General features: G+C 42.1%; 1 protein-coding gene across 12 annotated transcripts in view; it reads right to left on the bottom strand.

Moving 5' to 3' along the window:
- Positions 1-15,350, bottom strand: part of TMEM117 (transmembrane protein 117) — a 564,172-nt gene extending 548,822 nt beyond the window's left edge. For 3 of the 12 annotated variants that reach the window (XR_007470005.1, XR_007470004.1, XM_033436511.2), the window contains exons 1-2: positions 15,045-15,346; positions 5,337-5,641 (exon numbers count right to left, since the gene is read on the bottom strand). Coding sequence is in view for 8 of the 12 variants with exons in the window: in XM_033436511.2 (XP_033292402.1) it covers positions 5,337-5,613 (277 nt within the window). In the remaining 4 variants the exon portion in view is untranslated. Of the gene's footprint in view, positions 1-5,336; positions 5,642-15,044 lie in introns of those variants that run through there. The other 9 variants (XM_033436514.2, XM_012534637.3, XM_049694061.1 and 6 more) reach the window with 8 other exon arrangements.
- Positions 15,351-15,937: the final 587 nt, after the last annotated feature.

Below are 15,937 nucleotides of genomic sequence, written 5' to 3'. Positions count from 1 at the left end.
GCGGCTTATGGTATGGCTAAGACATGAAACATTAATGAAATAATTAGGCAAATAACCATATACATGAATATATACGTTTCCAAAAAGGAACTATGCAATATTAACAGGTCCAGCATCATTACTATACACTATACCTGTCAGAGCAGTCTAAGTCGGCCTGCCCTTCATCCATGTAAAAAAGAAAAGTGCAACTAATAGAGGCTTTCTGCACATGTTAGAAAACAAAAAGAAATGAAGGGATACAAATAGCAAGAGCAGTCTGTTTGAGAAATACATTTGTCATAATCTTGATGTTCTAATATCCATCCCTAGATAAAGCTATTCAATCAGAAGGCATTATTTAGACCCTGATCACTTTGCCCTTCATAGAATTACTTTCAGTGAATACAATATCACAAATTTCTTTTATGCTTAAAAGTTATACTCTAAACTTTTATGAAAGTTTGCTTTAAAACACAAGAATACGAAATCCATTTCTGCACTTGCCACCTCACCATGCAGTGTGTCTTATACCAAAAAAAAAATTCCTTACCAGAGTTTAGGGCAAGAAATTCTAGAATTTAGTGCAAAGAAAAATTCCCCCATGAAACTTGCAATTTTCATCATTTCTGATATCCAAAGATATGTAATGTATCACATTTCCCCTTTTGCCCTGCCTCCAAGGAAGCTCAAAACCAACACGGTAGCAAAACTCATGAAATCAAAACATATTTGATTCTGTGGTACTCATTTACTATTCCTATTGTATTAAACATAAATGTTTGTGTAAGTCATTTCAATTCTTTTTTTGGAATAAAAATGATTTCTTCAATAAGCTCAAAAAATTAGGTTCCCCTTTCTATGTAAGCCTTATCAGCATAATAATTTTAGATTTCTCTATTCATGGATATCCCAAATGTATAATCCTCCAAAAGGGTAGGATGCATTATTTGAACACACACTTATTTTTTTAAACAATGGAATCATCCAAAAAAGTTGAAAAGAGAGGCACTGGAAAAGTATAAACTGATATTCCAATGGAATCTAATTTTCATAAATCCTGATATAATACTTACCTCAACAAGATTCAGTGTTAAACCTAAAGAAATTTTTAAAAAATGTATTAATTCTCATTTCACATGTGCTCTTAAATTATATTCTGCATTTGGGAAATTTGTGACCAGCCTGAAGTCTTACAAGTTTAGTGCTACTATGTAGGAAAACCAACTCTCTCATTTTATTCCAATCATACAGCACAGGTGAGAGGGGAATAGTTTTAAATGCATTTAATCGTTTCTGTCTCTGATAGAGAGGCATGGACATATATACACTACCAAACATAAGGTAGATAGCTAGTGGGAAGCAGCCGCATAGCACAGGTAGATCAGCTCGGTGCTTTGTGACCGCCTGGAAGGGTGGGATAGGGAGGGTGGGAGGGAGGGAGACGCAAGAGGGAAGAGATATGGGAACATATGTATATGTATAACTGATTCACTTTGTTATAAAGCGGAAACTAACACACCATTGTAAAGCAATTATACCCCAATAAAGATGCTAAAAAATTTAAAAAAAGCAATTTCCAATTTGCAAGAGTCAGCATTTTTATTTGGGACAAATCCCACTACAAATTATAAATTATGAGAGGGTTTCATGTTGTTAACTAAATAGCCACAGCATTGTAATATTCATGTCTCATAAAAAATAAAATTTATAACCAATGAACTGGATTAAATCAAGTGATCACGGAATCATTCACTCTTCCTCACGCATGCTTTAAAATGGCAATATTGTGTCGTCTTTTTGGTATCTACAAAGAAGAGACTTTCCATAATAAAATAAGTGAGGGAAGACTCAAGTTAATGAAATGAAAGCGGTAGTGGCACTCTATTTAATATTTTTATTTGGCATTTCATTGGAGAATTACAAAAATAAAAAGAAACTGTTTACTTGATCACACAAAATGATTCTGATTATTTTGTAAACCATTCCAATTTCTGTAACAAAAATTTCTGTACTTGTAGTGAACAATCCCACTCTTCTCAACATACATACACCATCATTACCATTACCACCACCTACCACAAACTTGCACCTACAAATTGTTAAAGGTTTAAATAAGGCCTTTTAAAAAAGTGAATTATGGGGCTTCCCTGGTGGCACAGTGGTTGAGAGTCCGCCTGCCGATGCAGGGGACACGGGTTCGTGCCCTGGTCCGGGAAGATCCCACATGCCGCGGAGCGGCTGGGCCCGTGAGCCATGGCCGCTGGGCCTGCGCGTCCGGAGCCTGCGCTCCACAGCGGGAGAGGCCACAACAGTGTGAGGCCCGCGTACCGCAAAAAAAAAAAAAAAAGAAAAAAGTAAGCCATGACTAAATGTGATTTTAGTATAAGAGATAGGACGGCAATAGAATAACTTAATGAAATGCAGTAATTACAAAACCAAATGATCTGCCCTTATTATTAATATCATTACCTCCTCCATATGATTTTCATTCAGTCTTTTATAATATAGGCTGATAACTTTTCTCCGAACTGTATATTTTGGTCTAAGCTTGCCTTAGCTTTCTACCCTGAGCAAGTTTATGGAATGGATTACAGATGCATCCAGCCATTGCTTGTAATGGGTATCTATTGTTTTGCTTGCTCAGCACCCTTCGCCCACTTTTGAAAACTGACCGTCTCTCGCTTACCCCCTCCCCTTGACCTCTTCCATCCATATGATTACTATAAACAACACCATGCTTGTTCAATGTTCAGTGGATGGCCCAGCTCACACCCAGTTCCCAGTTATCCTCTGTGTCAATGACCCCCAACTCTCCATTTAACTTTAGCGCCCACTCTCTAAAGAACACACCCTAGTTGGGAATCACCACTAAAGAATGCCTATACTTCTGTTCCAACATGCCATCTAACCACACCCATCAGTCCGTTCCCTCCTCTTACTCCCGTTTCACCTGTTCCGTTTCATCCAAATCCTCAGGCCCTTGCCCACTCCTCCGAAACCACTGTTTTCCTCACCTCCTTTCCACACCCAGCCAGAACCCCCTACTAATCAAATCAATACCTCTTTTACTAGAACTCTCCATTGATTTTCCATCCTTTGTTTCCAGTACAGCAAGCCTGAGTATTCCCCAACCAGGTGAATCACTCCAATTCTGTTCCAGGTGACTGAGCTCTCACAGAGAAAGCTGCTCCACTATTCAGATTGGTATCGTTCAAATTTATAGCGACTAACCACCTCAGCCCTCGGTGATCATCAGTAACCCTTTCATTTGTCCTAGTCAGTTCACATCTATATTCCCTAGAGTAGCTCTTCCGAAGTTGGACCACTTTCTTAAGCCCCTTGCTCATCGATCCCTCCATCTTTATCTTTAGCTCTTCCTTCCTCGTAGTGAAATAGAAATCACCAGGTGGGAGCACACTCACCTCTCTACTCCTCCAACTCAAATGTACTAGAGTACCAACCTTGATCTCACTCATGACTATTTCTGAGGAACCGGGGTGTCTCCTCCTGTCCTCTCTAAGGCCACTGTTTGTGGCCTGTGTCCTAAGTCACAGACCAAAGCAACCTTCAGAGATGCTGTCTTCCTTCTATATCTTTACCTGCACTTCAGTCTAGCTTCTTCCCCATGACAAGCAGATCAATTAATCTCACTCCTCAAATAAAATCACCATCATCAAAAATAACAAGAGGGGCTTCCCTGGTGGTGCAGTGGTTGAGAGTCCGCCTGCCGATGCAGGGAACACGGGTTCGTGCCCCGGTCCGGGAGAATCCCACATGCCACGGAGCGGCTGGGCCCGTGAGCCATGGCCGCGGAGCCTGCGCATCCGGAGCCTGTGCTCCGCAATGGGAGAGGCCACAACAGTGAGAGGCCCGCGTACCGCAAAAAATAAAAATAAAAAAATAACAAGAAAAACAAAATCTCCCCTTAGCCTTTTTTCCATGTATAGCTACTTCCCATTTCCTTCTTCCATTTCCTCATCAAATTTCTTGAAACTACATATTTTATAATATAAAATATGTACATTTTATATGTTTATGCAATAGAAACAGATGGCAACAGTTTGAGGAGTAGAGATTGAGAAGAATATATATATAATGTTATGTGTATGTATGCATATATATTTGTTGTTTATTCCCTAAACCATCGCCATCTGTTTCTCACCAAACTTCTAGACTGAAAATACCCACACTAGGTCACCTATGATCTTATAATTGCTAAATTCAAAGTTTCATTGCTAAGTTCTCTCCCTAATTGACCCAGTAGCATTTAAAACTTTCTTTCTCCCCATAGCATTTATCACCTCTTTGCATTTTATACATTTACTTGTTTAGAACCTTTCTCCCTCCTGTAGGATGTGTTTATGAGGGCAGATACCCTGCTTTTTTGATTCGATGTCTAGAATAGTGCCTGGCATAATAAGTAACCAATGAATTTGTTGAATAAATTGCACCCACCTCCTGGCCAAAATCGATTGGGCCAGAGGTAGGAACCACACCCAACCTGGGTCAACTTCGTTTAAATCTAAGAGTTTAAGCTTGGGACCAAGAGTCAAGCCAGTCTGTCTAAGTGGATGTAAACTGATCTTCAGTGTGAAAGGAGAATAAAGCAGATATGAGAGAGAAGTCGAGACAAAAACATCCTGGTAGAATTCAAGCCCCTGGTTCCATTATCCCATTTATCAAAACAAATTCTACTCTTGGTCTCTGTGAAATATCCCAATACCCGTATAGTAAGTTACCTTTTAAACTTAAACAAATTTAGTCTCTTTTTCTGTTGCTTACTACCAAGAGATTCCTTACTATAATAGTGTTCTGTGGTTGATCAGGCTCAAAATAAACATCCTAAAGCCAATGTTCAAAAACAAAAAAAAAAGGAAAGAGAGAAATGAGGGGAAAAAATAAGAGTTCCTGTTCTAATTCCCTGAATGAACAATATGTGTAAATATATGGGCAATGGTTAACTTACTTTAATGAGAATGTGGTGTGATATGGAAGCATTCTCTTTATGATTTACAAACCTTTTATGATATCATACTTAGGTACTACTTATGGGAAAAGAGCTATTTACATGTCTTCTTTAAATAAGATTACACATACAATCATGTTAGATGTAACACCATTTTATAAAATTAAGTTTAGAACTAATTTTACCTCATGCTAATATTCCTAAGGCCATAGAAAAGTACACCATTAAACACAGAACAGTTGAAGAACCAGAGCTACAACAGCACATAACTAATTAAGGCTGGAAGGCAAACTGAAATGCATTCTAAACTGGCATTTAGAAATAACAAAGCTCTATCTTGGAGTATAGAATTAAATAATTATCTGCATTACATTTCATGGGTACTTACCAAACAAACGCTGATGGAACAGAAATTTGCCAGCTATTAGTCCTATGAGAATGGCAAGGAGCCATAGAAGCACCTTCAAAAGCCTCCAGCCAACTTCTCTAGGGTATTTATTTGTTACAAATGAAAAACAGTTTCCAACAACAATAACGTTGGCTTCTGTTTGGCTATGAGAAACTGGGTCCTCCGCAAATATTAAGAAGTTAAAGAAGATCACCAAGTAAGCCACAATCAACCGAGACCAGGGATGCTGGAAATAATAACGGAAGTCTTTACCCATCCTTCAAAACTTCAATTCCGTAGTTTACCTGCATAAGAAAAGATACACAGGGTTAGAGCAGAAGAACAAGTAGTCTCTGTCTTCCTGTTATCTGTTCAGATTTATAACAGCTCAATAGAGAGGTATTTGGAAAAGACCTGTTCCTATTTATGGCACCAAGACAAGACTGAGATTGAGGATTGGCCCTTCCCCATCATCTCATCATACCTCTGATCTATGGGGATTTAGGAAAGAAGGAGAGTATTGGAAAGAGTAGGGGGAGAGGGAGGGACATGAGAGGGCAGATCATGGTCCAAAATTGGCATGATGACTGAAATCATAGGTAAAAATCATCTCAGGAGGCAATATACAGCAAAAAAAAAAAATAATGCAACACTCTTCCTCTTTTAGATTATCATTTTTATGTTACAATCATAATACATATCATTTAAAAATTAAAGCAATGTAGAGGTAAACTGAGGACATATTAACAAAATATAAACATCCTCCTGGGCTTCCCTGGTGGCGCAATGGTTAAGAATCCGCCTGCCAATTCTGGAGACACGGGTTTGAGCCCTGGTCCGGGAAGAACCCATGTGCCGTGGAGCAACTAAGCCCTGAGCCCTAGAGCCCGTACTCTGCAACAAGAGAAGCCACTGCAATGAGAAGCCCGCGCACCGCGCCCGCAACAAGAGAAAGCCCGCGGGCAGCAATGAAGATCCAACGCAGCCAAAAATAAATGTATTGATTTATTTATTAAAAACAAAAAATCCTCCTCTGACCAAACCCCTCTCCTCAGAGTTAAGGTCCCTTAATAATTTGATGGATATACTTTCAGACCTTTTTTTTTTTTTCACATTGACAAAAATGTGTGTGTGTGTGGGCTTTTACAAAAATGTTCACAGTCTGGGGCTTCCCTGGTGGCGCAGTGGTTGAGAGTCCGCCTGCCGATGCAGGGGACGCGGGTTCGTGCCCCGGTCCGGGAGGATCCCACATGCCGCGGAGCGGCTGGGCCCGTGAGCCGTGGCCGCTGAGCCTGCGCGTCCAGAGCTTGTGCTCCGCAACGGGAGGGGCCACAGCAGTGAGAGGCCCGCGTACCGCAAAAAAAAAAAAAAAAAAAAAAAAAAATGTTCACAGTCTACTTGCCAAATAATTTCAACACAGAATAAGGTTCATGAAATAGCTAAGTCTATGGCAGAGTAGTTGCATGTAGGAGAGCTTTTAGGCAACTCTGCTTGTGGGAAGTGAAGAGGAAGGGGAAGATTTCACAGAGGAGGACATACCCAAATTGGAGGTTGAGGGATCAGTAGGATTTTTTTCCCCAGTGAAGGAGGCAAGGATGCTCAATCTAGGCATGTGCAAAGGCACAGAGGCATTGCAAAATATGTGATATGCCTAAAGGGCTAGGCCCTAACGTGGATGTACACTTTGAGTACAGAAGCTTTCCTAAAATGCTGATGTCCAGGCCCCACCCCCTAAGTCTTGCTCAGCTCCTCTCTCTTTCCTCTTTGGGAGCCAGCCTGCCCATAGGAACACAAGCCTGTCTAGGTCCATCAGGTGTGGGACTGGGTGATTCAGTCTATCTAATTCTGGGGTTCAGTTTTGGTGAGCCCATTTGGTGCTCAGACTAAGCTATAGTTCTTTTTTTTCCCCCCGCAAGAAAGCTGATTAAATCTGGGGTAATAATAATAATAATAAAATTCTCATTTTACACGTGGCCAAAAATACAGAGAGCAAGTCAAAAACCTGAAGTAACTGGAAGTCAATGGAAGATCTGAGGATAGGCTCCAAGGCTGGCTCCCAAGTTCCAGTCCAGCATTCTGGGCTGATGAATGTCAAGTAAACCCACTATCTAAGCTAATGAAGACCTGGCTTAGCTATCTTAGAAAAGCTATGTAAACATACAAAACAACTGGCAGTAAAATTTAGCACAACAAATAGTTACTGTGCCTTGGATTCTAAACCTTCTAAGCAATTACAAGTCCTTTGTGATCTTCATGAATACTCCAAAATATCTGTTCCCAGCATGTGTAGCCCAGATCGCTAAGGAATGGTGATTTTTTTTTTTTATGTGAGGTTCATCACCCAAAGACCTGTGTGGTTCTCACACCAAAGAGAGCAGAGAAAGTGATGAAGAAGAAAACACATCATGCATTTTCACAGTATTCAATATGCTAGAAGGCCAGAATGGGTCAGCTGTCAACTTGATTTTATGCAACATCTTTGGAAATGTCGAAAGACCACTATTAGAAGAGAATACATAGAAATACCTCAAGGCCAATGAGTCTTGAAGCAGGAATAGTTCCTACATGCCCATCAGAACTGGACAGGGGCGTCAGTTAACAAGTTAACAGGTTTCTACATTGCTTCTCCTACCAGTGAGGAATTCTGGTGTAATTGTCCCACCACCTCCCTTCCCCACCCACACACAAGCAAGGCAGCAGGATTTAGAACACTGACTACATATAACCTTGATTGTTTTTTAAATAAATGCTTTGTGGAGAGTTGGCATACACTTATTTTATCGTTGCTGTTGTTAACTTCAGAACCTTGCTTTGTGGGCTATGTAATGTCCACATGTCCAAACTGAATTACAACATTCAAACAATTTGGAGACAGCTGTTCCTCTCCAATATTTATATTGTTTCAAGAGAGAGAGCTATAGGACTGAACAACAATCCTGTCCTAGTAGAGATCCTAATTCCCACAGCATGCTATGAATGCTACTATCATTCCCATGTTACAGGTAGGAAAACAAAGGAGCAGAGCAGGTGCTGCCTACGTAATTTGCATATCTAGCGAGTGGAAGAGCCAGCACTTCAATCAAAATCCATTCCTAGCCCTTGATCTAATATACCACAACAAAGCCGGAAGTGTTTGTTGCAATAAATAGTTCCCATCGTGTTTACAGCTTAGTCTTCATCTCCCCTAACTAGATTCAGTGACTTAGACACTAGCTTAGTGAACAGGATCATTTGGTCTTTTTATTTTATGCTAAACGTGGTTATTTATTCTTGCCTCATACACTAAAGGGAAGCGGTGTCTTCTAGAGGGTCCCAAATTTCCAAACCTACATCATAACTTAAACAACACCTGTGCTTATCTCCACTTCCTGACTTCGTACACAAGGTTGCCAAAAGTTTACCAAGTGATCTCGGCCTGTTATCCAGAGCACCAAAACTGCCTTCCTCTCTGGAGTTCCCATAAGGCATCCTGATGATCAGTACAACCATTTGGTGACTCTAATGTTAACAATCCAGGACTGAGGTGGTTCAAATTGACAATGCTCCACTGTATACACAGTCTAAAAATGTTTTTTAATTTTGTAAAATTCAATTCTGCTACCACAGTTGAGCTTTTATCATAAACAAATGCGCTTTTGTCGTAGCTCTTAGCAGATCACAGTGAAATGATCTGTTTTTTATGTGTTTGTCTCCCTCACTAGAACACAAAGTCCCCAGAGAAGGGGCTGTTTACTTTCAGAGCAAGCAAAGTGCTGAGCTCAGAGTGGGTAATCAGTAAGCACCTAGTGGATAAGCTGAGCGGAGATCAGTCCCCTCATTTAGGTGAGACGAGAAGGCAGAGCAACCTGCCATTCCTTCCACTAAGGGAAGAGAAGAACAGCTGAGTCCAAAGACTGCAAGGATGACTCAGCCAGGAACAAGCACTGACACACCCCATGCCCACCCCTACAGTTCCTATCTCATTTCAGCCCCAGGTTCTGCACCGTTATCATTATTATTAAGGCTAACATTTATTCAGGACTTAGCATATAGCCCACACCATGCTAATGAGCTTTACAGACATCTCATTTAAATTTCATAGCAGTCCAATGAAGAGATAATCTATTGTAAGCAACGTTGAAGCTGAGTTTAGTAACTTGCATGACAGAACAAAACAAGCCTATGCCACAGCCAGCATTCACATCCCAGCTACGTGGCTTCAACATTCTATGCTACACCTTCCCCACGCGAAGACAGACATTCCAAAATCTTGCCCTTTTCATGTTGTTTATAAAGTTCCTAATAATAAAGCCCACTGATAGAAAAGATTCAAAGTACTTGTAGGATAAATGAGTCTACTTTTACTATTCAAACTGACTCGGTAGCATGATCAGAAAGAACTGGGATTCCTCGAATTTTTTCCTTCTCCTTTGAGCATCAGTATAAGTAGTTGAGTCGATCTGATTGTCCTTTTGCGACGCATCACTGATATTCATTCTGTGATTTTCCAACTCTGCTTAGGGAGAACACTGCACCTCTGAGAACTAGACTAATTCACACCATTCAATTCTCTCTCCTGATAATATCATCATTAGGTAGATGCCCCCAGCAATACCTTGGAAGCCTCTGCTTTTTCACCTAATAGCAGTGACAAAGATGATGGTTAACTACAGGCTTAAACTTTATATACTGTCTGATAATCCACAGGCCTTCAGTCATGGTTTCCAACTCTAGAGGGACTATTATTTAGAGTAGATATTAGAAATGTCATGCATTTTACTACAAGCCAGTATTTCACCTGGTACTAAAGGCTAAGAATGGAAAAATGGAAGGTAGGGTAATTACACTCAAGTTGGGAAGATCAGCTGAGCAAAGGCACAGGAAAGGCTATCTGGGACAGGCACAGAGATGTATCAGTAGTTCTGTGGGGCTGGAACATAGAGCACTTGGGAGTATCCTGGGAGAGTTAAGGATAATTTGGGGCCAGTTCAAGGAAGATTATACAAAAGTACTGTTCTGTATTTTACTGAGTAGACACTATGGATTCAAAATTTTCAGATCCGAAACTGTTTGGAGCAGGGTTTTAAAAAGATTTCTCTGCCAGCTTGGAAAATGATCCACTGGTATGAGGCGTGATGAAAATGGCGAGACTAGTTTGGAGGCACCTCCAACAGTTTACATAAAAGATAAGCACGTCCTGGACCTGGACAACATCGATACCTTAATAATTGTTGTAATAATTTGTTTGATTACACCAAGAGTACCCTGCCTTCCTTACTTATTAGGATTTTTACAAATAAGTGAAAATACTCAAGGACTTCAGGAGTATGAATTTCATGTTTCCTCAGCAGGAACCCTGGCTCAGGTGATACTTTTTGCATAATGACAAGTATCATCAAGATAGAGCGTATCACTTCTATTTTAAAAAATTTATGAATGCATATGGCAAAGTCCTTGAAGAACTAATAAAATATGCTATACAAAATACATTGTTACTAGCCAAGTAAAACTCCCTCAGAGCCCAGCTCTGCTAACGTAGGTCTTAGCATCTAGTGATACCTAACCAGGTAATAACATCGTTTTCATTGTGGAGCACTGTTCTAGGATAAAAAAAGAATTTCTCCAAAGTTTTTGAAGCTCCCTGGTATTTATGTCTGAAAATTCACCTGTAACCCTTCTTAGCTCTTGTCAAAGGGCTTATTAAAGATGACTGCGCCTGTCTCTGCCAAGAGTGTGAACTTTATTCCAGCACCTTGAGTCTAATTTCCTAAAACATAATGTTTAAAAAGACTCCTTGTGCTTTATTTTTTGCAGTATGCACTTTGTGCAGCAGACAGCTGTGTGTTGGACACTTCTTGGCTGTATTAGTACAAGACAAAGTTAAAGGGTATTTTCTTCAGTTACCTAGCTATAGTATTATGCTAATGTATGTAAAGTTCCTTGCAGTTAACAGAACACTTTTTACAATCATTTCATTTAATCCCTAGGAAATCATCGCTTTTAAAATTGCCTATCAAAAGGGCAGACAGAACTTTAAATTATTGAATACTGTTTCCTTAAAAGATAAATAACGATAGCCTATGTTTATGTCACATTTTACCTCTTAGTGTTCTTAATGGGTGAAATCACACCTTTAGAATGACTTTATAGAAATGATCAAAGGAATCAGGAAGGCAAAACAAATGGCGGTGGGAGGAATATGGTCCAGTTCTACCTGACCCTGCTACTCACTAGCTCCGTGACCTTGAGGGAATCCCTAACCGCCCTGAGATTCCATTTCTTCACCAGCAGAATCCTAATGCAAGTACTTTCCTCATAGGGTTGTAGTGAAGACTAAAGGAGGTTTCATTTGTAAAGTGCCTGGTCACTTTCAGGAACTTCCTACCCTGAGGACCACTATTAAAATACAAGTGTCTCTTGGTCATTCCCATTAAACATGAGCATGAAAATAATATCAACTCTATATTACATTTACTGAGTGCTTTTCACATGCTACTCTCAGTGTCAAAGGATTTTAATATAACAACATAAAGGATGAATATCTTCCTTAATTTACAAATATTGAAAATGAGGCTCAGAGAGGTCAAGCTACTTGTCTAAAATCATACACAGAAAGTGGTGAAGTCCACTTTTTGTTAATTCCATTCTAATTCCATAATCTCTTCATTCATTGTTCACGATTTACCAATTGCCTATTTGTGCCAGGCACTGGCCTATGTGGGAAGGTTACTAACAGACCACACCCCTGTTGCCCTGCATCTTAGAGTCTCAACTGAGGGAAACAGACATTAAACAGAGAAAAATGAAACACACAGTATTTTAGAAAGTTATAAGTTGCTGGAGAAAATTAAAACAGGAGAAAGTTAACAGGGGGTGTCAGGAGTGAGGGAAGTTGAAGAAGCCCTCACTATAAGGTGACAATTGCCCAGGCGTGAAAGAAGGAAGCGAGGCAAGCAGATATCTGGGGAAAGAGTGATCCAGACAGAGGGAACTCCCAATTGTAAAGGCCTGTGCTGGGTGCATGATTAGTGCATTTAAGGAACAGCCAGGAGTCTAGTGTGACTGGACAGGGTGTGGGTGCAGAGGAGTATGAAAGGACTCGAGGTCTGGGAGGCAGCATCACCATCAGGCCTTGAGGCCATCCTACCATGTGGGCTTCACCCTGTGGGAGATGGGAAGCAGAGAGTGATGCAATCTGACCACTCTGCCTGATGCTTGGAAATTTATCAGATTCTGGATACATTTAAAAAGAAGAGATGACAAGATGTACTGATAGACTGGATGTGGACACGGCCTGGCAAACCCCAGAATGGATCTGCCATTTCCTGAGATGGGAATGCATTTCTTGAGATGAACACTGTTGGAGCAGACAGGCAACATAATAACAACTAACATTTTGTAGTGCTTTTTATGTGCTGGGCTCTTGGCAAGCATTTTTCATGCATTATTTCAATTAACATTTAGACCAAACCTTTGGATTCACCAGTGAAGAAATAGAGATTTTAAAAGGTTATAATTTGCCCAAGGTCATACACCTACCAATTGGCAGAAGCAGAGAGAACTATCTCTTTATTACCCCAAAGTCAATACTCTTAATTACTGTGTATTCCCTACCCTGAAAAGTATAACACCTAATAAATTTCCAATGGGGAGGGAGCAAGGGTAAGAATTAGGTGATGATGTGCACCTAGTAGGCACTCAATAAATCTTTGCTGATGGATGAGTAAATGAAAAACTGTGTGATGACGGTTGGATAACAGACCAGCCCTGGGTGAGAAAAAAGCACTGAATATTCCATTCCAGACAGAACAGACTCTGGATAATGGAATATCCAAGTCTGTAAAATGAGAAATGTCAGAAGGTGAGAAAACCAAATATATATTTGCCTGGACCAGTCCTGAGGTAAGGATAGGTCTTAGTTTACTATCTTGAATTGTTAGACGAAAAGGCAGGCAGGCATGAGGGGATGACACACAGTATTTTTATGTAATGCAAATGCTTAATACAGGTTTAAAAAATACAAACAGCAGTAAAAACAGAAGTAAAATTGGAACTTCTTACTTTTAGTGCAATGCAAGAGACCACACAGCCTTTTAAATAAAAATCAACCTTTTAAGTCAATCAATGAAACCACCATAAGTGGCTCTGTACAAATACCAGGATTGTATTTGTGGTACCCTAGCTAACTTAGAGGATCGCATCCATAAATCACTTCCTAGACTTTCTCTTCACATAGTTTCAACCTTTAAATTATGTTCTTCCCTTGTTATTGTCCTTCAGTCTTTGGCATAACAAAGCACTGAACCCATGCAAGTGTTTAAAATAGAAAACATGAAAGCAAAGCAGCTCAGGGGTTCTCTCTGAACTAACACATTAGCCAACTTTCCATCAAAATGGCAAGATTTTGATCAAAATGTCCTTTTCATGTCCTAAAGTTGAAAAATAATCACCAATGAATTCTTTAAAAATATTTAGACTTCCTTTTCATTACATGTGTTGATGATAAAAAATTAATTGCCATGATCAGATTCTAAACACAACACCAAATAAAGTAACAGTTAATGAATAAAATAAAATTCATTCATATCTGAAATTCCTTTTAATTGACTGAGAGTTTTAAGAAGCAAATTAAGTACAACAAACAAGTACTGGTTTCTGATCACAAGGATCAGGTGAAGGTGGGATGGGGTGGGAATAAATATGAGTCAAAATGTCAAAATCCATAATTACCTTTAAAGTACAAAGATTGGGGGAGAAGGAATAGAGCTGGAAAGTATAAGCATGGCAAAAATTCAATACTTTACAACAAAAATTGCTTTTACAGGGATTCTACTACACTTTACATTCAATAAATTGGAAGAACTTTTTTTCTGAAGACAAAACAAAACCCTGAAATCTTCCTGGAAGTCCTTCTCTGGATTTCAAACAACATATCATTTATAACTAGGGGGGAAATACATTTATTCAAATACATTTATTCAACATACTTTTACTCGAAAAAAAAAATGTTGTTCATGAGACTTCTACCTACACATAAATACTAAAATAAGCATGTGATGTTTACGAGCATCTCTGTCTCATACACGCACACTCGTTTATTGTTCCACAGCGAGTAGAATGAATAAGGGCAGCCAGAGTGGACCCACATGAGTCAAACACACTTGTGGGCCTCTGGCATTTTCAAAAATAGGACTCGACAAATAGCTTTATTAATCACGATGAAGACGGTAAACACCCAAACACTGAAGTTTTGTGGGGTTTGGAGGGGTTTGTTTTTTAAGGCGAACACTCCTGAACTACAACCTGTTAATTTAATTAACGAACAATACTGGGGCTTTTACTCTGTTCGCATCCCAGCAACCCCTGAAGCGAGGAAAGTTCACCGTCCGTCCTGGCGACGACCCTCACCCTCGGATCCCGGTAGTTTGAGGGCCCCCCGCCCCCGCGCCGCCCCGAGCCCCGAGCCCTCCCCTAGCCCTCCTCCTCCTCCTTTTGCTGGAGGGCAGGTGCGCGCCCCCCTCCCGGGCACTGCACTGCCCCTCGGCGCGCCGACCCTGGGTAGGGAGGAGAGAAGTCGCTGGGCAGCGGGCCGGGGGACGCGGCCGGGGCCGCAGTCGCGGGCAGGACGAGGAGGCGGCGCGGCTGCGGGCGGCCGGACCGGGAGGGCTCCGCCGCAGCGGGACCGAGCGGCGGGGGAGGCGCGCGCGGCCGCCCGGGCCGCGTACTCACCAAGGGGGCCGCGCGGGCTCGGGGCGTCCGCACTCGGGAGACCCGGTGGAGCGCAGCCCTCCGCCGCGCCCGCGGCCTCGCTGGGAAGCGCGGCGAGACGGGCCGGCGGCGTCGCTGCCACCGCAGCTGTCACCGAGCTATAAATACCGGCTCGGCCCACACCCGTCGCCGCCTACGCCGGGGGCCCTCCGCGAAGTCCGCCGGCCGCGGGCCGGGCAGCGGGAGCGCGAGGGCGACAGCGCCGCGCAGACTGCGCCGGCTCCAGCTGTGCGGCAGCTTCCGCAGCTGGAGGCATGGCCTCCCGCCGCCCCCGCCTCTGCCCTCCCGCTCCCTCCTCTGCCCTCCCGCTCCCTCCTCTCGGCCCCGCGCCGCGGCCCGACTCCAGCCCGCGGGTCTTGCGCCGCAGCCGAGCTGCCCGGGCCGGGCCCTCCTCTGCAGAGCCGGTGGCGGCGGCGGCGGGCGGGGACCGACTTCGGTACCCGGAGGGGTAGGGGGTGGTGGCCGGGGGCGGCAGGGCTTCAGCCTAGCCTGTCAACAGCAGCCCCTTCTTCCCGGGGGGAATCGGCCGACTTCTTATAAAACCCACCATCCTGCGGGCAACCAATGAGGTTCCCAGGTGGAATGTCCTCTAAGAGCTGCAAACTTTCTAACGCGGTCGGGTCACAGGGCATCCTTCCTGCTTTTGTCTATTGGTGGCGTGGAGGGCTGGGGGTGGGAAGAGACAGAGCCCGCGACGATCTGAGAAGTCTGAAACTTACTTTCCAGCCTGTCTAACTTACACAAAACATATGCTCATATATTCACACATGTACACACTTTTATAAAAACAAACACTTTCATACACACTTAGAAGTGAGCTGCATATGTATACACACATATATAAATGCATACAT

The sequence above is a fragment of the Orcinus orca genome, chromosome 11, assembly GCF_937001465.1.
Source record: "Orcinus orca chromosome 11, mOrcOrc1.1, whole genome shotgun sequence".
Taxonomy (NCBI): Eukaryota; Metazoa; Chordata; class Mammalia; order Artiodactyla; family Delphinidae; genus Orcinus; species Orcinus orca.
Note: the sequence above shows the minus strand (reverse complement) of the source record. Positions and strands in the feature narration are given on the sequence as shown.